The following is a 26,023-nucleotide window of genomic DNA, read 5'->3' as shown; positions in this document are numbered from 1 at the left end:
ACTCAGTCTCAGAAGTTCCAAGACAATGGCCGTGCTCGCCAAAGGACTTGTGAGTGTTGTGGTACCAAAGCCTCTCCTCCAGGCTCTGAGAGATAGATTCTAACTAGAAGAAAGAGGGCCCGAGAAGAGTTGTTGGTGGTGGTGGTGGTGGGGAGGTTGCCCCTCCTCTAGCAATATCTCTGTGTCTCCCTTCCCCCAACATCCTGGTACTGTGCCACTGTGTCACACCAGCATTGCCTATCATTGGTATGCACCCCCCCCCCAAGTTTATTATTAAGAGTTATGTGCATCCACTTGCAGATGTGTGTAGGTGTATCAAAACAGGAGAAGATGAGTAGGGAGAAAAAGTTGGTGAAAAGAGGACAGCCACCTCATCTCAACAATATATTTTCAAGGCTGCATCACATCCTTTTAAAAAATGGATGAAATGCATTATTATTATTATTATTATTATTATTATTATTATTATTATTATTATTATTATTATTATTATTATTATTATTATTATTATCATCATCATCATCATCATCATCATCATCATCATCAATCATCATCATCATCATCATCATCATTATCATCATCATTATTATTTTTATATTTATATTTATTTTTATTTTTATTTTTATTTTTATTTATTTATTTATTTATATCCCGCCTATCTAGTCAATTAAGACCACTCTAGGCGGCTTACAACATACACAATAAGAAAATATAAAAAGCGATTTTTACATAATAGGAGACATTTCGAGAAGATAAGACAAACAATAGGGAAGAAGAGAAAAAGGGGAGATCAGGAATTGGCTGAGGGGAAGGCCTGCTGAAACATCCATGTTTTTAGTTGATTTTTAAAGATATGCAAGAAACCCACACTTGGGAAGGGGGTGGGCAGCCTGAAAGGACAGGTTTTCGATGTCATGTAAGGGCTCAACATGCTCACCTACTTAATTTGTTATTAGTGAATTTCATTTTTTTATGGCCGGAGAAGGAAAGAGGCAACTTTGGGATTTCCATGTAACCAAAATCACTTGGATGGCCGTGTGTATCAGGCACCTTGAGCTGGGTGGGGAGGGTTGGCATTGGCTACTTTTTCTCAGGTTGTAAGAGGTTTTCCGTGGGTCCTGATAATTTGAAACAAATATAAATAACACAACAAAATAAAAATACTCATCACACACCAAGCCCACAAATACATGCTGTTCTTTCCAAATAGGAAATGACTTGGAAGAGTTTGCCAAGATCCCAAATGGTTTTAACACCTTCAGTTCTCTTAGGTCTGTCATCCTTTTACAGTAGACTCTAGGAATATGCTCCAAACCATTTCGTGGAAGCTCTCCTTCTGCACAATGTATTCTAGTGTTCTGTCGGCCTGGTTCCCTCCAAAATGGTTGGATTGCAACCTGCAGCATTCCCAGACCATTGGTCATGTCGGTTTGGGGCATGGCCAATGGTTTGGGAAATAAACTCTGGGAAATGAACTCTGATGCATTTGTTTACAAGTGCGGGTCCTGCAGGAATGAAAAAAACGTTCTTAAGGTCCAGGATGGACTAAAGAAGCCAAATTGTCTTGTGGTCTGTTCCCAGTGGAGCAGCTACATCAAGTTCCCATCTTGATATTCTTTTGAGCTTCTTTTTCTTAAAACACTTGGAAGTATTGAGTCACAAATAGCATAGCTACCTGTAATTGGGGGGAGGGAGATTAATGATGGTATAATGAAGTCACATTTCAAAAAAAATATATATAATAATTATGAAAATAGTTACTTTATTGGCTTAATAAGTGATTCCCTCTAGGTATATTCTATGGTTGCATTTTTAAGAGTATTTAACCCAGTTTTAGACATACTTTGAAAGAAATTTGTATGTTTTATACCCTTGTCTTAGCATTCCTCTCTCTCTCTCTCTCTCTGTGTGTGTGTGTGTGTCTGTCTGTCTGTCTGTCTTTTAAAGAAAAGGGACAAGGGGTGCAATAAGCAACATACCAAATTGCTAATACAATATTGTAATTGCAAGTGACAGTGGGTCACCTATCTAATACTGTGATGAGTAATGGGAAGGGATGACTTTGTAAAAGCTATGTTCTGAGCTCTTGTTTGTTTATCAAGCCTTTCACGTCAGTTATTCAAAGCTAAACTGCTCCTGAACGCCGAGGCGCCTTCTAGCTGTTGTGGCTCTTAGGCACTGGTAGATTTCTCTTCCTAAATTTGTAGAACATGCCTAATACCCTTGTAAAGATTTGGAGAATGGTTTTTATCCCTTCTATGAAGCTGGTCCTCAGAATACTTCAACATGCGCTCATCCTTGAAATCTCTTAAGCCAGAACCTCGCAGCTGCCAACTCAATAGCACTCTACACAGCCTTGTCCTAAGGAGGCATTCTCTGTCCAATTGCATTCCTTTACTCCGCACGTCCACATGCGGTTCAAGCGCCCTCTCCCACAGAGTCAGGGTGTGGGCAGCACCAGGGCTGCGGACCTCTTAGCCTCTTTATCCCAAAGTAAACAATTTAACAGAGCACAAAAGCACCCTTCTTTTGGCTTCAGCCCATCAAGCTGGAAGCTAGGCCTGCTGAAAGGAGAGGGAGAAAAGGAGAGGTTCTCTCAGCCGCTCATTAAAAGCTCTTTTAATGAGCAATTAGAACTCACAGGGGCTGCCTTTTGCCAGGAGGGCTACCAGGCAGCCCCCTCGGCTTTGACAGCATGCAGTCAGAGGCCACTTCAGACTCTCCCCTTCGCCCTTTCAGCCGAGCTTCCTCCTCCTCATTCTTTCTGCCTCTCTCTGCCTTGGCCCTTTTGCAGCCGCCAGAGAAAGGCCCGGGGGGGGGGGCGGCTGTGCGATCCTCCATGTCCCTTTGCAGAGGGAGACACCATTCCTGCTTCAAGCATCCTGACAGCAGCCACCTTTTGTGGGCTGTCAGATCTCAGGGGAGTTGCTAGGCGTTCCTGGGTCTCCAGGTGAGGAGAGAAATGTCAGGGCAAGCCGTGCTGCAGGAAGAGAAAATGGGAGGTCTCTGTGTGTGAGGGGGTGTCGAAACCAACATACCCAGGTCCATTCCCAGAGGGGGCCCAGCATAAAGTTGTTTCTATATGTCTTGTTCTAATGAAATGCTAGCACAACAGGCGTGCTGGAAAGGGACTGAGGGAAGGGGGTGGTAATTGGTCCTCATGCCATGGCATGAAAGGTAGCGCCATCCTCAGGATTTGGAAACATTTCTTGGTTGAACAGGTACACACACAGTCCACAGATGCAGGCATACTTTCACAGTTGTTACATGAGGGCCCACCTTCTGTGACATCATTTGATGTTGTTCTTGGCTCTGAAGTCTCATGAAACAGGAAACTGCCATCGTTTGAGCTCTAAATCTCCAAAAGCCTCTAGTCTTGCTGGCCTTTCAATTTGCATGAGAACACAGACCCTTCAGGGAGGAGGTCTCTTCCCCATTTTTGTTGTTTAGTCTTGACCCCATGGACCAGAGCACGCCAGGCCCTCCTGTCTTCCACTGCCTCCCGGAGTTTGGTCAAAGTCATGTTAGTAGCTTCGATGACACTGTCCAACCATCTCAGCTTCTGTCGTCCCCTTCTCCTCTTGCCTTCACACTTTCCCAACATCAGGGTCTTTTCCAGGAAGTCTTCTCTTCTCATGAGATGGCCAAAGTATTGGAGCCTCAGCTTCAGGATCTGTCCTTCCAGTGAGCACTCAGGGTTGATTTCCTTCAGAACAAATAGGTTTCATCTTCTTGCAGTCCAGGGGACTCTCAAGAGTCTCCTCCAGCACCACAATTCAAATGCATCAATTCTTCGGAGGTCAGCTTTCTTTATGGTCCAGCTCTCACTTCCACACATCGCTACACGGAAAACCATAGCTTTGACTATGCGGGCCTTTGTCGGCAAGGTGATGGCTCTGCTTTTTAAGATGCCATCAAGGTTTGTCATCACTTTCCTCCCTAGAGTTGCAGAGAAAACCCATTAACAGAGCATGTAGGTTAAAAGGCCAATACGCATGCATGTGCACACATACATGCACACAAAACACAAAGTGTGCTGCTTATATATCACCCCATAGTGCTTAAACCACCCTCTGGGCAGTTTACAATTTAATTATGTTACACAGTGCCTACCCCACCCCCACCCCCACCAAGCTGGGTGATAAATTTTCTGACCTTGTTAGGATCGAAGACTGAGTGAACCTCAAGACGGGCTACCTGGGATTGAACCCAGACCATGACTAGAGATACGACTATCCCCGCACAGGTGGCGTTAATGAGGGTCCAGCCCCATGGGGCCAGACGGTTCATTCACTGATCCACTGTGGACGTGGACAGTGCGATTCTACCAATGGCTCTGCAGCGCATGATCCGCTCGCGACTCCTGGCAGGAGGCAGGAGGACAAGCGTGGCTGCAAGGTTGAAGAGTGGCAAGCAGATTGCGCGCTGCAGAGCCATTTGTAGAATCGCGCCATCCGCATCCACGGTGGATTGGTGAGTGGACCCATGGGGCTGGACCCTCGTTAAGACTATCTGTGCGGGGATATTCGTATCAATACACGAATATGAATACCCCCATCTTTAGTCATGAGCAGAGTTTTCACTCTAGTACTGCAGTTTAACCACTGTGCCATGAGAAGGTTGTTTCGCAAATGATGATTTGTACCAAAAAAGGGTATGTGTTTTTTCATAGAACTGTGTGGTGGGACGGGACCTCAAGTGTCCTAAAGTCTGGCACCCTGTCACTGCGGGATATCCAAACCTAGAGGATCTCAGTCAGGTGGCTATCCAACCTCTGCTTGAAACTTTCCAGTGAAGGAATGGAAAGAAAACTTCACCTCACTATCACAGTACACTCTGCTAACATAAACACCACTATTTTCTCTCTTGATCTGGAGACCAAGCCTTTTTTGGATGCTTCTTAGAATTTCATTAATTTTTTTTGGGGGGGGGGAGGTTTTCTTTGTTTATGGCCTGCTCTGACCTGTAGGTTCTTCTCATATGTGCTGCTGCTAAGCCATCCTATATTTCTGCATCTGATTTTCTTGCCTAAACTGAGTTCTCTCTATTTATGAGGAAATTGTGGTATGCATGGCACTTCTCTCCACCTTATCCTCATAACGACCTTGTGAGGTGGATGAAACTGACAAGGTCACCCAATAAGTGGCATACTACTTTCCTTCAATTAAGGTACTTCTAAAAAGAGCAGGTGGCATTCCTCTCAATTCTGGGAATGAAGTTCTAATTCCTACTCCATCCACGCATCAAGCTGCGCCCGATTTTCTGTCCTTGCTCTAGTCTGGTCAGTTCCATTCCCAATGAAGATGTCCACTCCTTATTAGGCTATTTTTTTAGGATCATTGTCAAATTATTTTTCCTAATAGGTTTTTTTGGAGGGAGGGACTTTGGGATTTTCCAAAGTAAGCTGCTATCTCCCTTCTGTGCATAAATGGTAATGCTTTGACTACACAATGATCTTATCCTTCAAAAATTAATAGACTCTTAGTATGTGGAATTTATTCTATTGCGATGTATGTATTTTATTGTTGGTGGTGGTGGGTAATCATCGTATATGCAATTCTATGTCCATATGTCTGAAGGCAATAAAAGTGTATTAAACTAAGCGGCTAAGAGAAAGATTAATTGATAACTTTTTTTCCTGAGAACCTGTTTTGTTACTTTATGTTCCTTCCAACATCTCTAAAAAGACCATGAGCTCAGACAGCAAGCGACTGTTTTCTGCCCTTTGAATTGCAGACCAGGATAGCTCTGAGCAGTTTCCTCGTCAAAGGACTTCTGTTTTCTGCCCCAATTGAATTGAGCTCACAGTCCTTTAACTCTCAAGCCCACATCTGGTTTTTCCAAGCCATTTTGTCAGCACATTAATTTGGGAGGAAAAACAAACTACTTTTTTGTTATTGGTGTTGTTAGACAACCAAGAGCCAGGAATCCCTGTATTCTGCTGTTCGTCATTCAGAGATCTACTTCTGTGTATCTCTGCACTGAGCAGATTGTTCGGTAGGAATCAGATTTCCCTCTTTTGCCATTACGCTGTTCAGCCTGTTCACCTTCTCTCAGCATCAGGTCCCCGTTTATAAAATGTTGCCCTTGCTCTCAGATGTGAGCAAACTGGGCTCTATAACCTCAGTGGACAGGGTGTCTTCAGACTGATGGTTATTTCATTCATTTATTCTCTGTCTCTCATGACATTCCCTGGTATCACACCATCAGCAGTATCTGAGAACCAAATCTCTAGTCTCCCCTGCAAGCCAAGATGCTTGTTAATATGGGATTAATAACTGCCTTTAACTCACTTTCACCCTCTTTCTCTTTTCAGGCTTTTGAGCAACAACAAAATAACAACGTTGAAGAATGGCTCGTTCTTTGGACTGCCTGCTCTCGAGAAGCTGTAAGTGTCAGTCTGCCTCGTTGTCTTATGTATGCTGGACAGTTCAGGTTCATAAATAGAGGTCAGGGAGTAAGTACCTAAAATGCAACCAACCCACAGGCGGATTCAGGCATTGAAGGGCCACAGTGAGTTTAGGGGAGGTTCTGCAGGAGAGAGGGAAGCGGCATTTATAATATTGAATTCTTAGTAAAGCAAACAAATATTTGAGCTAATGGTCTTGTTTCATAGTCTCCAGTATAGAGGTGTGTTTTTTTTTCTTCACTTCTGTGTATTGTCCTGGGGATTATGTGTTAAATAGAAATGGACAGGAATGTCTTCTTAATTTTTAAAAAAGATATCCTCAAATTTGCAGATTTCATTATATTTGGGATGGAGAGAAGGGGAGGAATTTTATTTATTTGTTTTTTTAAATGAATGAAACCTAAACTGATTGTGCTGACCATACAAGTCTAGAACTGTCAGTGTTTCACTCCATGTTCAACCATGTTTATGGTGCTGAATTCAGTTTACCTCTTTTTTCTGAGAGATTCATCATTGGTAGGCAGGCACAGCATGGACGTCTTCACAATGGGTGTAGTTGCACCTGTTGAATTGGGGAAGTACAGATAAGGAGAATTTTAGTTCATTTAATTTTTCAATAATTTTCCAAATTATGCAAACTTGTTATTTTGGATAGAAACCTGAAATAAAAACCAAATTGGGAGAAAGTGACTCTAATGTATTTTCACATCTCTACCATTAAAATGCATTATGCAAAAAACACAATTGTAAGCTGGGCAATTTGAGATAAAAGTAAAGAACGTAATCAGCAGAAGCCACTCAGCTCACGAAAAGGCAGTCTTCTACATTATGGGTGGTACATTGGCTGAAATTCTGTTGTGCAGCTCTGCACGCAGATGGGTGATGATGTCAGCTGCAGTAACAAATGGCTGCTGATTAAAGTCAAATTACCGTTCAGCAAAAGTCCTTTTGGGGTGCATACGACATGTAGACCACAGAACAAAGTAATGGAAACATCAGAAGAAAGCTTTAATCAATGTCGATCTGTTGCTATGGATAACATCACCACTGTTAGGCATGCAGAGCTGCCCAACAGGATTTCATCCAACGTGATTCTGTTTTGACAAAATATTTCTAAACTTTTGCCTATGTATGCATGTTTGTATTAAATTGGTTGTACCTGTGTCCATATTCACATGCCTTTTTTATTTCCTTGGCAAATCTGCGTCCTTGACTCACCTTTACTTGCTTTGGCAAGGACAAATGGTCATCCTTCTGTTAGCTCCCCCCCCCCAGGGGGAAAGAACCCAAGCACATAATTTAGATCCCTCTTAGACGAGCAAAACACAGTTTTCTGCAGGAGGGCAATGATACTGAGGAGGAGGATCTCCTGATACCATTGTTCCAATAACAGATGTTTGTTGTTGTTGTTGTTGTTTTGACGTAAATGCTAGCTTATAGTGCCAAAGCGTTCTCTGGGCATAATTTATGACATAATTATGCAAACAACACTTCCTTCCCCAGAAGAGCAGTTTTAGCCCATTCACCCACCACCACTGCACCAAAAGGTCATCTGGTTATGGGTTCCTGACATCAATCCATTAAGAAGCACAGAATCTGTTCAGAAGAAATTAAATTGGGTGGCTGTTGTCTAGAAGGAGGTGGGGTCTGGCCTTATTCTTCTTGCGGAGGGCTTTAAAGACAAGGTTGATTCGTGCGGACTCAGACTGAAAAGGAACATTGTCCAACAACATCAACTTTCTTGTCTGCTCATGAAAGGCATCTTTATGGCTTGAGGGTTTCATAAGGCGGAAGTGTGGGTGTGCATGGCTCCTTTCCACCCATATGGACTTGTTAAGGTTTGTGTGTCAGGGATTGGGGGGGGAGGGCTCTGCTGCCACACTGAGGAGGATTTGTTCTGATATGCTGAGCAGAAGCACACCTCCTGCGTTCCAGTGACAAAGGTGTGGCTGTGGATTGACACAATTGTCAAGGATGCTTGGGAGTCCCGGGTCTTATCAGCCTGGGTCTGGGATGTTAAAGAGGACTCTGAAAGACTCCACCTAAATCTATCAAGTAAGAATAGAGCTTGTTGAAGAGAGAGAGAATGAAAAAAAGTGTTTTTTTTAGTGTTTTTTTTTTTTACTATTGGCTCCCAGAATCCATGAGTCAACATTACCAGTGTTGGGGGGTGTTGTCGAATAACCCAGGAGCTGTAGTTGCAAAAAGTAGTCTCCAAGTTCTGGTTGAGAACTAGGTGTTTTTTGTTTGTTTGTTTGTTTGTTCGTTGAAGTCTAATAACCATCTTGATCTGCAGCAAGATAGATGATAATACTGTTAACCCTTTAGATTAGGGTCAGGCCAAGATAACTTTCTGCTTTTAGTGTTGAGCAAGAGGGCAGCCTCTCCTCTTCCACAGGTCAGAGCCAATTGGGGGTTGACAGATCGGTTCAGTGACTCCAGGTGACTGGTGATGGGGCAGTATCCACCATCACACCTGAAGGCATCGGGATAACTGACAGGACTGCAGAGCATGCTACTTAGCACCCACTACTCTCCTCCAAGACCCTGCAGCTGCCCCCCCTTCCCAGCACCTGCTTCATGAGGCTGACACCAAATCTTCTCTAATGATAGGGTTGGCCCCGTTCCCCTCTCATGCTTCTCCAAATTTTTGGATGTCGCTCCTGGCTTCTCTGGAACTCTCAGTCCAACAGTTGAGGTGCACGGGGGACAGCGTTGTAATTTCTGTTCCATACAATGTGGCGGGAGGGAGAGATTATCACTCCAAGGGGGGGGGGTAAGCCTTACTATTGTTCTCTCTTTAAATAAAAATAAATAAACTTGCCCAAAGCAAAACAGGGCAAAATCTGAAATAGGACACAATGTGGTGTAATGATTAATGCATGGGAGTAAATAATAGGTAGCCCTTTGAGACCCACTTCCCCTCTCCATTTCATCCCTCTGAGCTACCACAGTCTCAGCAAGGAGAATCAATCTGCCAACCCTGAATTCCAGCAGAGCTGGGCTCTCACCACGCAAGACCACTACTTTCCTGCTTGTTGTCAAGCCATGGATTGGTTGACTGTCCGGATTTCTAGCCCACCTTTCTTAAAGAACTAGACCTTGAGCAGTTTTAAGGTGGTGGGGGGGAGAAACTAAAGCAGGTACAGCTAAAAGTATAGTTAAAAACACCAAAATAGTTATTGTGTTAAAAGACAGTTAAACAAGCAGTCATGAATGGACAACAATCTGAAACACAAACAAGATGCACAAAAAGCTCAGAGAAGCAGCCGCCTTCTTGTCTCAGCAGCCAGTCAGTGGCCGGTTGGTGACCATAATCAGAAGAAGAGGAAGAGGAAGTCTTTTGCCTACCTGCCCATGGAAGGTCAGGAGAAAGAAAGAAAGACAGGCTAGTTTCCCTTGCAACCCGGGGGGCCCATCCCCTGGGAAACCATCTTGCAATTTGGAGGTGCAGTAAAAACCCTCCCTGCAATAACAGGGAGGAAGCAGTGATTCTGATGACCAAGGGTGGGGTGAAGTTCTCTCTCTCTCTCTCTCTCTCTCTCTCTCTCTCTCTCTCTCTCTCTCTCTCTCTCTCTCTCTCTCTCTCTGTGTGTGTGTATGTGTGAGAAGAGCTTTGCATGGCATGTATGTTTGGGTCTTTAGATACAAGTCCTGACCCCTCAGGCACTTTCTCAAAGGTTTCTGCAGGGACCAATAGGGGCCTCCAGACATCAACAGTGTTGCCCTCCTCTGTAGAAGAGTGTTGAATTCGACCACAAAGACTCAGGTTCAAATCCCTAGACAGCCACAAAACTTACCATGTGAACTTGGGCTTGTGTATTCTCTCTGTCTGTTTCAATCTCTCCCTTTTGATCACCCACCTCACAGGGTCATTTTGAGACTTAGAAGCCAGGGTAGGAAAAGCCATGTGCCCTTCCCAATGTGCATGTAGGAAAGATGAGCTAAACATGCATACAAACATGCCCTCCCCCTGGCTCGCCCCATCCCACTAATTTAATTGAACAGGACCGTTTTGCTGTGTGTCAAAACAGCAAATGACACAAATGTATCTGATGTTGTGTCTTTAATGCCTGTTTATTTCATACTCCTCTTTCTTCCACAATTTGTTTGAAGTTGAGGGTCAAGCCCCCCCCCCCCGATCCTGGCACAAAGCTCTCATTAATGGCAAGGGATTAATGCTACCCCAACGGGGAGGCTACGGCTTGCAGGGAGGCCACAAGTAGGAGTTGCTTAGAGCCAGGGCACTCAAGAGCTTTGCCCTCCCCTGGGTTTTCCAAGGAAAAGCAGAGTTTAGAAAAGTTACTTTGTTTTCTGCTTAGGTACATTGGCTGTTCAGAGCTTAGACAGGAAAAAATCCCAGAATCCCCAAGCTTGTAAAAATGCCAGAATTTTTAGGAAAATTATGATTGCATACAGACTTCTACACAGCTAAGAAAAATGGATTTAAAAAAAATGCACCAGTAAAAGTCTTTCACCCGACATGATCGGCTGACCTATTTAGTTGCGGGATTCTTGGACCTGTAATCCAAAAGCTAACTTTAAAGCAAATATATAACCATGTTCTGAGGAGATGGCTCACCACATCAGTTCTCTGCGATGTGCCTCCCCCCCCCCAGTGTATGTGGAGGGAAGCCCCTCCCCTGCCCTGCTCTGTGTTGGCTAGGCAACCTTTGGACTTGACTCCTAGTGGGGTTCTTTTTTTCCAGCCCTCCCGCCCCCTCTACGTTTTGATGGCCAACCTGGAAAACTGTGTATAATTGGGTTGGACCCCAGGGTGCTGAAAATCTCTTTAAAGTCTCATTGTTCTGGGAGCCCTGAACAAACAGCCAGGCTTGATTCTTCATGTGCTACAGATGGCATTAACCCTGCGGTCACCTCTGGAATGTTCAAATTATGCTGGGAGACGAGAGCTGTCAGTCAGAGAGAGGGTTGGGAGACCCGCCCTCCCTGCTGGGGATGGCGGATGGCTGGGGTAGCTCTCCGGCAATCTAGCTGTGGGAGAGGGGCAGGGCTTGAGAAGGTTACTTTATGGACTACAGTTTCCATAACCTGCCCATCAGCAGAGTGACAGTTGTGGGAAATGAGTGGTCCATCTCACATTGCTGGGATTTTGGGAGTTGTATTCCAAAGAAGGATTTCTGTTTTCTCTTAATCTCTGGAAAGTGGACAAGGATTTTATGAGGCAAAAAAAAAAAAAAAAGGTTTCCTCAATGTATTGTGTTTGTATCAAATGCGCCAGTCAGAGAGACAGACAGACAGACAGACAGAAGAGCAGACAGAAGGGATAGTTTGGAAAGGAAGAGAATATAATTCAGTTATTTTTTAAAAAAACTACAACAAAACACTGTTTATAGATGTGCAATATTATGCTTCTGTATCCATGATTCAAAATGCCAGGAAATGGCCCTGAGTGTTGACAGCATCAGTGGCAACGTCAAGATGGTTTGCAGGATACCAACTTGTGCTCATTGCCATTCACCAAGCAAAAGAAAATCCCAGAAGCTGAGTCCTTTTCTTCCATCAGTTAACCACTTCTCACCCAAACACAAAGCAGTTGTCAGGGCTGTTTTTTGATGTGAGAATGGTAGTGAGCACAAGAGGGGATCTGATAGACTGTCTTGACTGCTGCCATTGGTGTTGTCAACATTCAGGCTGTTCTTTCCTATGTAAAGCTTGGCATCCTTCTTGCTGCTGGCAATGTGGCCACAATATTATGCAGCAATATCAGGCCATTTCATGGCACTTTGAATTATGGGTACAGAAGCACAATATATCACATCCATAAACTGAAGGATTGTTGTTGTTTTGAGGAACTGAATGTCCTGGCTTTTAAAAATGGAAGTTAAAATATACATACTCTACATACAAATTTCAACAGAAAGATCATGTAGAATTACACAGTGCTAAGGGATCCCAGAAGATGAGCACATGATCTCTACTATGGTTGCTAGGAGAGGACAGGTGAGAACAGCTGGGATGTGGCTTTAGTCCCTCTGTGGCAAAATATTGAAGGGCTGTTTTGGACTTAATGTAATGGTGAAGAAAAGACGTGACTGAGTACAACACATACAGCAGAGAAACATACGTACCCCTTAACCTCTCAGGAAAACTAATGTTGCCATGCCCAATCCTCTGAATGCAGACTAGACCGATATCGTACAATTTCCAAACCCTTTGCTTGGGGTAGGCAACCTGAGGAAGAAAAGCTACCTATATCCAAACTCTCTATGAATATGTTCTGTGCATGTTTTCCAAAATATGTCTCCTCACCTTTCAAAATTATAATTAAAAGGAAGGCTTGGAGTAAGCAAAGATTGTCACTGAAAATGAAAGTCAAATCATCCATACTATGTAAGAAAGTGATGAAAGACAGGGATAAAAATCAACTCATTTCAAATATGGTGTTTGAGGAGAGCCTTACTGATACCACACACAACCAGAAAGGCAGACAAGTGGTTCCTTAATCAAGTCAAGCCTGCATGTTCACTAAAGCAAAAATGAGTCAACTGAGGCTATTCTACCATGCACACATAATGGAAATACAGAACTGACCAGAAAAGAGTATATTGCTGAGAAAAACGAGGGGTGGATAGTAGAAAGTGAAGATGACTATCATGAAACAGATTGTCTCAATAAAGGAACCCACAGCTGCTAGTTTGCAAGACCTGAGCAGAATGTACTGGAAAAGACAATATTGTTAAGAAATGGAGGCAGCAGGAAGAGAGAATAGTCTTGAACTGCATAATGGGAAATTTCCAACGGGTGCTGCCATGTGCTATGCAGGGGAGAGGTATATGTCTCCTGTAAATTCTCCCTTCTTTCCCTGTGTGCCATGCCATGTGACAGAACACAAAACACTGAAGGCAAAGAATTTCTCCCCCCCCCCCGCATGTTTGCTACTAGCATTTGGAGAGCTCAAGCAAGCATGGTGGGGGGGGGGATTTCCTTTTTAGGGACTTATTCATTTGGCATTCGGGGGCCGGGGCTGCTGCTGGCACCAGCAAGAAGGGTCAATTAGTGCCAATTGAGATGATGGCCTTTGTCTCGTAGACACTTCTGACTAGGCTGTGCCCCCATTACTCCTTGCTTCACTGGGGCTTGACAAGCAGCGAGAGCGGATGGGAACAGCAATTCTCCCATCACTGAGAACCTGAGCGGTGTTTGAACCCCTGACCCAGAGAGCACAAGGGAGGGGGAGGGGATTCCCCTTCCATCCGCTGCATCTTGCCTTCTCGCTCTCCCCTTCATACCTGAGCGCAATGAGGTCATGTTGTGCCTACCCTCCCTCCTTCTGCTGGAGACAATGTCCTATTCTCCAGCATATCTGACTGCCATGATATGGCTCAGGGTTTGTAACATTTTCACCTTGCCACGGACCTCTCAGGCCAAAGAACTGAGTTCTTTTCGAGGACCTGTGTTGGGGAGAGTCCCAAGCTCCCATCGTTCTTCAATTAAAGCGGAGAAGAATACTGAAATGGGAGAAGCAGAGGCAGAGGCTTCTTAAGTGTTTTATGGATCATTTTCTTATTGGCTACAGAACTAAATCTGAATGGGGGTGTTATGAAAGAGGTGTGTGCAGTGCTTGTGATATCCTGGATTTTGCTCATAAGCCTCATGCGTGCTGGCTGGGCTGGAAGAAGGACTTGAAGCTGAGCGCTGTCAGGTGTGTGAAACCATTGGACATGTTCAAGGCAAGGCATGCATCCTGACTTCTTAAATTATCTGATGCAACCAGGATGGTGCATGGAAACTCTGTTTAAGGACTGGAGACTGTGTGAACCTGAACCAAGAGAAAAGGGTGTTGGGTTGGTACAGCACCTCTGTTGTTGCTCTCTTTGCAAGGGAAGCAAGAGCCTCTGTAAAACGTGGATGCTCTCCCAGTGACCCAGAACCTGAACAAGAGTTTCTGACCACATGGAGAGCCTGCTTGTATAGAGGATGTTTAAAGTGGGAAGAGACATCACAGGCAGCTTGCCAGTGATTCTCCAGCCTTCATGTGAGGCTTCTTCCGCAATGCAAGACTGAGACATCAGGGATAGTTTTGGTTTGTGTTTTCCCATCTCATCTGTGTGTTCCAATATGCGCAGAAATGTTACCCAGCAAAACTAGCTGATTCTCCCTTCGCAAAGCAAAGTGGGCATAGACTGCAACAACAACAAAACAAAACAAAAGGCCAAGCCAATCATGCTGATCAAAAGAACAAGGCTATTGTGAACAAGGCAATAATTAATTGCAACTTCAAATTTAGTGCAAAAGCAAAGCAAAGTGTGCTGCTTATATACCGGCCATAGCGCTTCAAGCACTCTCTGGGCGGTTTACAAGTTAATTATGCAGGCTAGACATTGCCCCCCCCCCGTGAGCTTGGTACCCATTTTACTGACCTTGGAAGGATAGAAGGCTGAGTCAACCTTGAGCCAGCTACCTGGGATTGAACCCCAGGTCATGAGCACAGTTTTGGCTGCAGGATAGCAGTTTAACCACTGCACCACAAGGCTCTTCTCAATTGCAGAGATGAAAAAAAAAAACAAACAACTATTCGGGAAATGTGCAAATTCACTCCAAGACCAATGAATGAATGAATGAATGAATGAATGAATGAATGAATGAATGAATGAATGAATGAATGAATGAATGAATGAATGAATGAAAATCCTGCCATCTTGTGATGAGATCATGTATACATCTATGCTTTTTTGCTTACTACCAAAGGGCAAAGGAGGCAAGCACTTTAATGCTGTTCTCTGCAGACTGTGTGAAGAGGAGGAGAGTGATAGGGTGATGAGTGACAGGGTGATGATAGCTTGCTCCTTCTCTTCATGCATTCAAATTAATCCTCTCCTGAGCATTTGAACAGGCCTATATTTTAGTCTTTTCCTCCAGCTTTGAAGGTGCATTTACGTCCAATTTACTCTAGAGGGTCATTTGTATCCTAAACTAAGACCTTCAGGTCTTCACTGTGAACAGATGTCACAGAACCACACAAATAGCAATAGGCTTTAAGGAGCAAGATAAGAGACACTCTGGGCAGGCAGGCAGCCAGTCAGGCAAGGCTTGAAAGAAGGAGCATCCAAGCCAAGGACAACAGTCCAAGGTCAGCACCTAATAAAAGATAACCAGAGTCCAATAAGGGAGAAATACAAGGCACATCGGTAAACAGTCCAAGTCAGTCACAGCACAGGAAGAACAACAGGGGATCTAGCAGCGAGCTCTGGCAGGTACGTATAAGCACAAACCATATGGAACGGTGTGTTGCCAGCACCGAGGCTTTGAGTGATAGCTGCTTATATGCTGCTGCTGCTGAGGCTGCTGTTCTCCAAGACTCAGGTGTTGGTCGCCTACCTTTAGGACACCTCACAAGCAGGGACTGACTTTCAGGGAGATCACTTACTCCCAGATAAGACTGTATAAGAACAATACCTTGGAACCGCAGAGCTGGAAAGGGCCCTGTGGATCACTGAGTCTAGCTTCTGGGAACGAGGAACAGCGGGGAATCGAAGTCCCAACCTCTGGCACCGCAGCCAGATGCTTAAACCACTGACCTATGATCCCTTACTCATAAGAAGACCTGGCACTAGCATGAGGATTATGGGAGCTAGAGACTTAAAAAGTAACTTCTCTAAGATCTATGTTTTACTCTTTCTTTCTCATGACTCCCATTGATGAGTTACTTGATCTAAAGTGTCTTGGAGCATCTGCTGATTTACATATAATGCTGCAGTTTCCAGTGCTGTGGGGGGAATTGATTCACCTCTCAGCACTGCTTATTTCAGTACATTTAAGTTCCAGTGGTGCCAGGGAAGATGTACAGTATGTGTGCTGAATTTCCATCAGAATCCGAAGGGTCTGCTCGTTGCTCTTCTTCCTTGCTTCAGAGTTTCCCCAGAAGTACTAATCCAGCTGTTGTTGGAAAGAAAGCACTAAAGACAAATTTGTCACTTTCCGAATGGCACGGTTTATCTCTACATTGTTAAAAATGAAGTCTGTATCCCCCATCTCTATCAATTAAGTCAATACTTAAGTAACTATATCTTTGGGGTTATTCCCCTCGCGATAAAGTGCTTGCTGTTGGCATGGGTTAATGTCTTCCATCAGCCTTTGCCCTCTGCTTAGGTGTTGAAACTTTGTGTAGTAATAGAAATCAACTTGATTCGATTCTAAATGTCTTTTAATATTGTATTGTATTATACTGTATTGGACTATATTATATTGTTTATATTGTTTTATATTGTTTTAATATAATTCCCAAGCTGGAATTAAGACTGCCGGAAGAAATATCAACAACCTCCGATATGAAGATGATCCCACTCTGATGGCAGAAAGTGAGGAGGAATTAAAGAACCTCTTAATGAGGGTGAAAGAGGAGAGCGCAAAAAATGGTCTGAAGCTCAGCATCAAAAAAACTAAGATTTATTTATTTATTTATTTATTTATTTATTTATTTATTTATTTATTTATTTATTTATTTATTTATTTATTCTATTTATATCCCGCCTATCTAGTCAATTAAGACCACTCTAGGCGGCTTACAACAAGGGGTACAACAATGAATAAGATCATGGCCACTGGTCCCATCACCTCCTGGCAAATAGAAGAGGAAGGTATTTAGGCAGAGACAGATTTTAATTTCTTGGGCTCTATGATCAGATGGTGACAGCAGCCACGAAACTAAAAGACACCTACTTCTTGGGAGGAAACCAATGACAAACCTAGACAGCATCTTAAAAAGCAGAGACATCACCTTGCCAACAAAGGTCCGCATAGTCAAAACTATGGTTTTTTCCAGTAGCGATGTATGGAAGTGAGAGCTGGACCATAAAGAAGGCCGACCACCGAAGAATTGATGCTTTTGAACTGGAGGTGCTGGAGGAGACTCTTGAGAGTCCCCTGGACTGCAAAGAGAACAAACCTATTCATTCTGAAGGAAATCAACCCTGAGTGCTCACTGGAAGGACAGATCCTGAAGCTGGGGCTCCAATACTTTGGCCATCTCATGAGAAGAGAAGACTCCATGGAAAAGATCCTGATGTTGGGAAAGTGTGAGGGCAAGAGGAGAAGGGGATGACAAAGGACGAGATGGTTGGACAATGTCACCAAAGCGACCAACATGAATTTGACCCAACTCCAGGAGGAAGCGGAAGACAAGAGGGCCCAGCGTGCTCTGGTCCATTGGGTCATGAAGAGTCAGACACGACAACAAATGAACAACAACAATATTTTTTAATCTGATTATGTTGCAATGGCCTGTGTGCCATGCAATAAACTTATTTTGTTTGCTTGCTTTAGAAAGAAAGCACTAGACTAGATAGACTGTTGGTCTGAGCTAACACAGTTGTTCATTCCTTACTTCTGTGGAATCAGAGAACACAGAGCTAAATGCAGGAATCTTGCCGAGCCCGTGCCTCAGAAGAGGCAGAGGGTTAGCTCAGAAGACCCTTGAGGACTGCTCCAACTCTTCAGTTCTATGATTCTGTGATACCGTATTCCTTCTCCTGACAGATGGCCCTCTCAAAGCAATGTGTGCTGCTTATATACCGCCCTATTGCACTTAAAGCACTCTGGGCAGTTTCCAATTTAACTATGCAGGCTACACATTGCCCCTCGACGCATTAGGTACTTGTTCTACTGACCTCAGAAGGATGGAAGACTGGTTAAACTATAAGCCAGCTACCTGGGATTGAACCCTGGGTTGTGAGCACAGTTTTGGCTGCAGCACAGCAGTTTAACCACTGCGCCCCAAAGCTCTATCACCTCCTGAAAGAGTTTGCTCCTCTGACAAACAGCTTTTGAAGTTAGGGAATTTCCATTAATGTTTAGGTAGAATTTACTCCCTTGTAATTCCCACCACTTTGTCTTGTGCTCTGGAGCAAAAGAGAGCCAATTTGTCCTGTCCCTGACATGACAGCTTGCCATATATTTGGGGACCATTATTGTGTCCCCAGAAGATAAGTCTTTCCCAACCCAGCCAAGCCCCTTCCAGTTGTTCCTTATAGGAACATATTTGGTTCTCAGCTTGATAATTACATTTTAAAATAGAGCTCCTAAATCTAAAGATTCAAAATGTCTGTGAAAATGGAGAAAAACAAGGATTCCCCCCAACCCTCATCCACATTCTCACAAAACATTAAATGTACATAATACTTTATTTTGTTGCTTTAGCAACATAAAGTGATTCATTTATAACTTAGCATATAATATTGTACTGTTTGGCATATTTATGCTTTTTTTTTTTTAAAAAGCGAAACAATACAATATTGCTTGCACTTGGGTTTTTTGCATGCAAAAAAGGAAGCACATAAATTGCCGTCGCTAACTACAGTTTATACATTAGTTGCCTCAAACTTTGGCACTGCTGTCAGTGAAATGCATCGCACAATGGCTTCTGGTGTGTGTCTGGTCATACTCATACATTATCTGTTGTTTGTGTACGTGTCTGAAAGAGGGTGCACTGCAGAAGACCCGTGAGTCATTTTAGGAACCTCCAGAGTCTATCAAGGCTGAGTTGTTCTACCACACCACCCCCCTCAGGGGCTTTTCACTGCAAACATCCCATGGCGTGGAGCCACCTGCTGCTGGAGCAGAGAATAGAGCTAAAACATACAAAAGGAAATGCCAAAGTCAACAAGTCCTTTGGGCTGGGATGAAGTGAGGCTTGGTGTTGGGAGGTCCCTTATTTCTTGTCTCAGCCTTTCGAAGCAGCTGGATGGCTCACCATCTGGGAGGCAGAATAAGTGCTCTTCTGTATGCTTGAGCTGATGAAAAGCTCAGTGACACTGGCTTCTTGCGTGTGTGTGTGCGTGCGTGCATGTCTACATGCATGATATAGTAGCTGTATTGGGGGTAGTTCTCCCTTCCCCTGGGTGTGCAGTCAAGCAGCTGAAATGAATGGGCAAATTTAAATCTGCAAACATTTAATGGGTTTAAGATGTGGACGGGTAGGGAGGCATTTTCCCCAGCAGAGAAAGAAGTTCAAGATTTCCTGACTATTTTTTCCTGTCTGGAATGAACTTCCCAAGGTGTTTCATGTAATTCTGTGGCCTGGATTCGGTTGATAGGCCCACTGAATCCATGAGGCTTCTGCAAGTATTGGGCCACCATTCAGTGGTTGGGTCAATGGATCCTCTGTAGTTGCGACTACCATTTACTTTTAGGCCAGAATTTTCACTTTAGTAGTTAGAAGAGGCACAGGCAGACTATGGCCCTCCAGATGTAACTAGGCTGTGATTCCCACCATTCGTCACCATTGGTGACGCTGACAGAAACCAAGACCACAGTTGCCGTCTGCAAACATCGGGAGGGCTGCCTTTTGACCAACTCAGATTTAGAAGAACTCAAGCACCTACTTTTCTGTTCCAATCTCTGCCACAGAAGATGAGGATTTTGTTTCAGGTTGTTTCTAATAACAATTTATCAACAGATGTTTTCAAAGCTGTTCACTCTGCAGCATTTTATTATGGATTCCCTGTTTCTGAAGAGCGTTTTGAAAGCAGAAGTTGTGTAATGGGATCCGTTATGTTGTTGGTTGCAGGCAAGAGATGTGCAGTATAGGTTGTGAATGTGGGGGAAAAAAACTCCACCTAGTTAGTGGCTCTAGTATATCAATTAAAATATACCTTGTTTCCCTGAAAATAAGCCCTACTATGAGTTTTAAGGATGCTCATAATACAAGCCCTACCCCAAAAATAAGTGAAACCCCGCCCTCCACCATTCTGCAGCAACTAGAAGATGATATGACTGCATTTGAATAAATATAGATTGTTGTACATGATAAAATAAAAATAAAACATCCCCTGAAAATAACCCCTAATGTGTTTTTGGAGCAAAAATCCATCTAAGACCCTGTCTTATTTTCGGGGAAATACGGTAATCATCAGGAAAGAAATCAAAATAATCAGGAACTACAGAAGCTTGTTTGCACTTGTTTGTTATTTTGTATCTAAAATAAATGTATAACAGAAAACGTGTGCGTGTGTGCGCATGAGCACTGAAAGATCTGTGAAACTGTATGAAACATGCCATTTTGCATGACTAATACCAATGCCCAATTTTAGATAATTGGATAGGTTGCACTCTGAAAATTGGAGAGGCATAGAGCACACTAACTCCCAGGTAATTAGCTTTTGTAGCGGTTGATCAAATAAACTTCAACTGCAAGATCCTTTCCCTCTGGCTAAAAGCTGAGTAGGATCTTGTAAATATGTTTAAAAGTTAGCTAATTAGTTAAATTGCCTCATTAGTTTGGCCTGAAAGGACTCCAGAATGGTTAGGAACTAGAAACATGCCATGCAATTTATGCAGAAATTCCAAATGTCCCAGCTTAAATAATTATATACATTATATCCCAAAATTGGTAACTGGTAGTTGATTAACTGGCAATTTGTTTTAAGTAGGATCTAATCTATAGACATTTGCAAGACTCTTATGTAAAGCATGATCTAACTGCTTCTCTCTGGCTACAAACTAAATAGCTGATTGGTTACCTGTTAAGCTTCTATCAAGTGTCTTTTATTTTACCACCAAACAGTAGGTATATTCTAATCAATATGCCAAAAAATCAGCTTGGATGATTCACTTGAACTTGCCTGGAGGACAGAACTGATGAGCAATGCTATTGGTGAAGTATACTCTGGCACAGTAATAAATATCCATTGTATTTTTTAATTAAATGAAACGATAAAGCATAACTGAAGAAACTTTAATCTTTTATATTTCCAATTGGTTTAGTTAAGCAAAAAAATTAAAATAAAACCCCGTGCAAACAATATGAGTTGAAAATGCTATTCATTTAACTACAAATGATTAAATGAATGTAAGTAATATTACGAAACCTCTATTTCCACCTAAATGGAAGTGATATTGTGGTAAATGCTTAGCTGCTACGTGGATACTGGGTGGAGGGGGGGGGAATACCAATATGGAGAAGAGAGAAAGTTGGAGGAAGAAGAGAGAATACTAGTGTTGAATTAATTTGTTTTAGTATGGTAATAAATAGGTATCATATTTGTTAGGTTACTAATAAAGCATACTGGAAAAATTTAATTGTATGTTATATTTCCAGTTAGTTTGGTAAATTCTATTTTAAATCAAAATACCATCTCTCCCCCACACACAACAATGTAATTGGATCTGCAATTAACAGTAAAATTTAATTGATTGGAGGACTTTTCTGCAGTCAGTATTTCCCATATTTGGTTGGAAGAAATTTTATTTCTCCTGCATTTTTATACAACTTGGAATGCTGCTGTGACTTAAACAAGAGCAATCCATTGTGTCCATTTATGGTATTACTTTCTTGTCTTAGAACTAAAACGACATTGCTTGTTTTCTCCACTTCCTGCTTCTCCTTTTTGTACACTGTGAATGGAGAGAAAGCAGAATGTAGGAGAATTATAAAGGATCCTTGTGTTATTTGAAGGGTTAATTTTGCTAGCAACTGATGCCTGTGAACTCTAACACTGAACTTGTAAATATGTGTTGGCTTGATAGTAACCAGATGTCCGGTACAGATAAATGCAGCAACAATTGTGAGGTGTGTGCGTGTGTGTGCACGTGCGTGCATATGCATGCATGCATGCATGCATGTGTATATATCTGTAGACGTGAGCAGATGTAATGCATGAAAGAGGGGCAGGGGCTTTGTAAAATCTGCCCACCAGCTGTATGGCCCTCAGAACTGACAAATCTATTGTCCTTTGTTGTGGTCCTGGAATTTTGTTTTCTATGCCTACGGCTGTTTGCTTACATTTTTGCATGGGGCCTATGGTTCAAGCAGGGGCGATCTCCTTTCCCTCACTCAAAGCCTGAGCCTGTCCTTGTTGTAGAACATTCATTTATTCATTTTAGTTTCTTTCCCACCTTTCCCCCCAGAACTGGGGCCAAGCTAGGTCACCAAATTAAAACAAATGCAGATAAAACAAAGTAAAATAAAAATGTACAAAAGGTGACCGTTGTATTAAAATGCAACTTAATGATAATATTGTGGAAGACACTACCAAATTAGAAGCAGGCCGAAACCCCTTTTACAACTATACAGCACTGAAGCTCAAGTAAATTAAACAGTCTTTCCTTAAAGCCATTCACGAGTTGCCAAAAATAACAATATAAATGCAAGGATAAGAAATGCTTGGTCCTCCATGTTGTTGGTCTGCAGTTGCTGTCATCCCTAGCCAGCATTGGAATAGTGGCAGTCTGGCAACATCTGGTGGGCCCCATCTTCCTCATTGCTGTTGGAATGCATTATGTGTGCTATTTTTCTTTTATTGATTTGGTGACATGAGCAGTTTTAGGTTTGTCTTCTGTTAATGAAAAGCAGGAATTAATTGTGGGATAAATTAATGAACAGAGTAAAAATTCTAGGTAGGAGCTTTCCAGCTGCAGTGCGGAGATGGAACCGGACAATCCTGCCTTGCATTTTGCATAGAACCTCCTCTTGTTCCTGCTCCTTCAGATCACTGCCTGCTCCCTCCATTTCCCTCCAATTCTTTTTAGGGCACAGTATTCTCTCCTGGTTCCACACTCACACAGCCAAGGTCCTCTTCCCCGTCGTGGGCCCAGCTGCAAAGCCGAAACAGTTCCCCTTTCCTCAGAGAAGCTGGACTTCTCAGGGCTTCCTCTCATTCCCTCCCAACAACACAGCTGGAAAGTTGGTAATTCTGTGCCACTACCTCAGGCCAGCCGATCACGGTCACAGACCTATTTGTCACAAGTGTGATATAATACTTATGAAGACCCAATCAGTAAAGATGCACCTGTGCCCTATGCTATATAGCCCTCAATTTGAATCTCTGTCAAAGAATAGTTGTCCATTTCAAAGCATCAGTTGCTTAAACGTTGTCGAGTCGGATGGCTGTTTAGTTTAGCAATCGAGAACTGTAAGAAATGATGGTGGGGCCTTGACGTTGCTCATCCAAAGTTAGCTCTGGGAAAGGGAGCTGAACAGGTACACAGCGGTGCCTGTCTATTCAAACTTCAGATACTATTCACAAATTGACGTTTATTTCTATAAATCAGCATATGTAAATATTATCCAGATCCACTGGATCCAGTGCTCACAGGGTTGAGGTGCTGAGACTTTAATTAGCAGGGACGGTGACATCACTGGCCATCACTGGCCGCGGCTTTCCTTTTTTTTTGAGCTTAGCTGCACAATCTTGACAGTATCTGAGTCAGGGGATGGGGTGGGGAGGGGGTAGAGGTGCCCTCATTTTCACACCAACAGTGTACAGTATTGTTGACAGCTACCTGGCTGTAGTGCAAAGTATTTTACATGCTAAGTAGGCAAATAAGACCTATTTGCTTTACCAAAAGATCTGTTGCTTGATGTACATAAATGTGATCCACATCACCGGTTTGTTGATGTAGATCAAGATCGCTGCCTGCGTTTTCGGACTCTGCTTTGGCATGTGGAAGCTGTCATGATGAGGACCTTCTGAAATTTGCCACTAGACCCTTGTCTGTTTTAACGTTCCCTTCTAAGGAAGTATGAAAAGGAGTCCAGTGTCGTGCCTGGCAGAAGAACTGAGATTTTGTCCTCAGGTTATGGCAAACTCCGTATATTTTGTTATTTTAGGCTCTTTGTGTGGGAGAGCGATGGAAGCAGAGGGGAAAGGCACCTGAACGCTGAAGGCATTTCTTTGCTGTGGTTCTGAAAGAGGGGCAGTGTAAGTTCTCAGGCATTGAAAGCAAAGTCGCTTTCCTCCTAAATGTAAACAGTTGGCTCTGTCTGGGCAAAAGCCATAATCAACTTTCCTGAAAGTTGTCGAAGCTGCAGGGAGGGGTGCAGCCCGCTTTCCGAGAGCTAATGTGCTCTTGTCGGCCTGCTGAGAAAGAGAATTAGTTACAACATCATTATTTCCACAGCGTGAGTTCCTCCTCTTCTGCACATTTATTATGCTGCATTCCCATTTTGTCCAAACCGTGGAATATATACATGTCCCAGAGTCTCCTGGGCAGCACAGACTGGCAGTGCAGGCTGAGGAATTCTGGGAAATATAGTCCCAATCATTAACTCTTCAATACTGCAATTACAACTTGCCTTCAGCTTTTCTCCACCTTGGAGCAAGAAAAGAGCATTTTGCAATGTTCGGAAGAAAAACAGTGGGGGCTAGATAAGAGCCAGAAGGGGTTGCAATGTGCACTTTACAAGTACTTTACACCACAAGCAGTGAAAGGTGATGAGCATACTTGAGAACAGTATTTTGAACTGAACACCAAGAAATATGGACATCCATATGGAGATAATTCTTCCAAATTATCTTGAACAGGAGAAAATCTCCCAGAATGGGAAAACCGAACCAACCAAATTCACCAGTCAAAGACAAATAGATGGGAGGGATCCAACAATCCACAAAACTTTAACAGAAAACATATTTTAGCCGAAAGGCAGCTGTTCTGAGCCATTCAGATAAAAATAAATAATAATAATTTTTCCTGAATATGGATTTTTGGCATGGAAGTTCCATAGGAACTTCCAGGTCAAAAATCCATATTCAGGAAAAAAAAATTTTTTGTCTTATTGGCTAAAATCCAGTAGTATATCAGAACTAACGCAGGCCCACAAAATCAGTGGAATTTATGAAGGAGAATATCACCAAATCTCCACTGGATTCAATGGGCCTGCTCTTGCTGTGACTGAATACTGGATTTTCCATCTGGTCATGTATGTCTAAACAATTTCATTGGTTTGGCCCTCTTGGAAGCTGCTATTCTGGGGAATTTTGAGAATATATATATTTGTGGCCGGGAACATTTCTCAAGTGTGCTCATCACCTCTCACAGCTTGTGGTGTAAAGTATTTGTTGTAAAATGCATATAGCCGAATGTTGTGTCTGTGGAGGTTTTATGGCTTGTTGCAATACTTTCCTCTGATCATTTGTGACTGTTGACTTTGGTTTGGCCAGTGCAGTCTTGGCTATTCTGAGCTTTACTATAGAATGTGGAACTGAAGCCCAGAATAGGAAGAAGAATCTGGTTCCAGTGGGTGTTCTCAAGCGTATTGTATTGCTCCCATATGTTTAAGTGGAGATAATGTTCCACATCGGTGCTTTGGCCATTCTGGTTTGCTTTCCAGAATACAAGCCTTTTCTTTGAAAAATGATGGGATGTGGTTGTTGTTGAAGTTTTGCACTGTGTTGAATCACTCCCCATGTTATCATGTGTGGCCTGCTCAGAGGTTGCAGTTCTGGGTCCCTTTCTGAAATATGGCAATTTGATATAGAACAAGCATTGGGATGTGGTTCCTCTCGATGTTTTAGGGCTTCATATATTTCTGTTACGTAGTCATGTATGATTGGTGAATAGGGCTGGAATGACATAATGAAAAGTTGTATCCTGGGCTATTTTAGGAATTCTCCCCACTCCACCCACACCTGGGACAAAGTCGAATGTGATTCTCCTTGAAGTGTTGTGGTTTTTCATGTTTCTCCTTAGTTATCTGTAGCTACTAAATATACTCTCTTCTTTTTGAAAGTTTCCATTTCATTCCAGTTTTGTTGGTTCTCAATCATTTGGGGATCAATAAGAGATTAATGAAGAAGTATCTAAAGAGTTTGGATTCCAAAATATTATTCTGAAGTGTGCTCCAACCTGCTTTTGACATCACTTTGTATAAACTGC

The 26,023-nt window shown here is 42.9% G+C and overlaps 1 protein-coding gene across 2 annotated transcripts in view; it reads left to right on the top strand.

Annotated features, from left to right (window-relative positions):
* Nucleotides 1–26,023, top strand: part of ADGRA2 (adhesion G protein-coupled receptor A2) — a 127,284-nt gene that overhangs the window by 37,269 nt on the left and 63,992 nt on the right. For both annotated transcript variants that reach the window (XM_072979084.2, XM_072979082.2), the window contains exon 2: nt 6,317–6,388. In XM_072979084.2, coding sequence (XP_072835185.2) covers nt 6,317–6,388 — 72 coding nt within the window. The remainder of the gene's footprint in view (nt 1–6,316; nt 6,389–26,023) is intronic.

This window comes from Pogona vitticeps, chromosome 8 (genome assembly GCF_051106095.1).
Source record: "Pogona vitticeps strain Pit_001003342236 chromosome 8, PviZW2.1, whole genome shotgun sequence".
NCBI lineage: Eukaryota > Metazoa > Chordata > Lepidosauria > Squamata > Agamidae > Pogona > Pogona vitticeps.
Note: the sequence above shows the minus strand (reverse complement) of the source record. Positions and strands in the feature narration are given on the sequence as shown.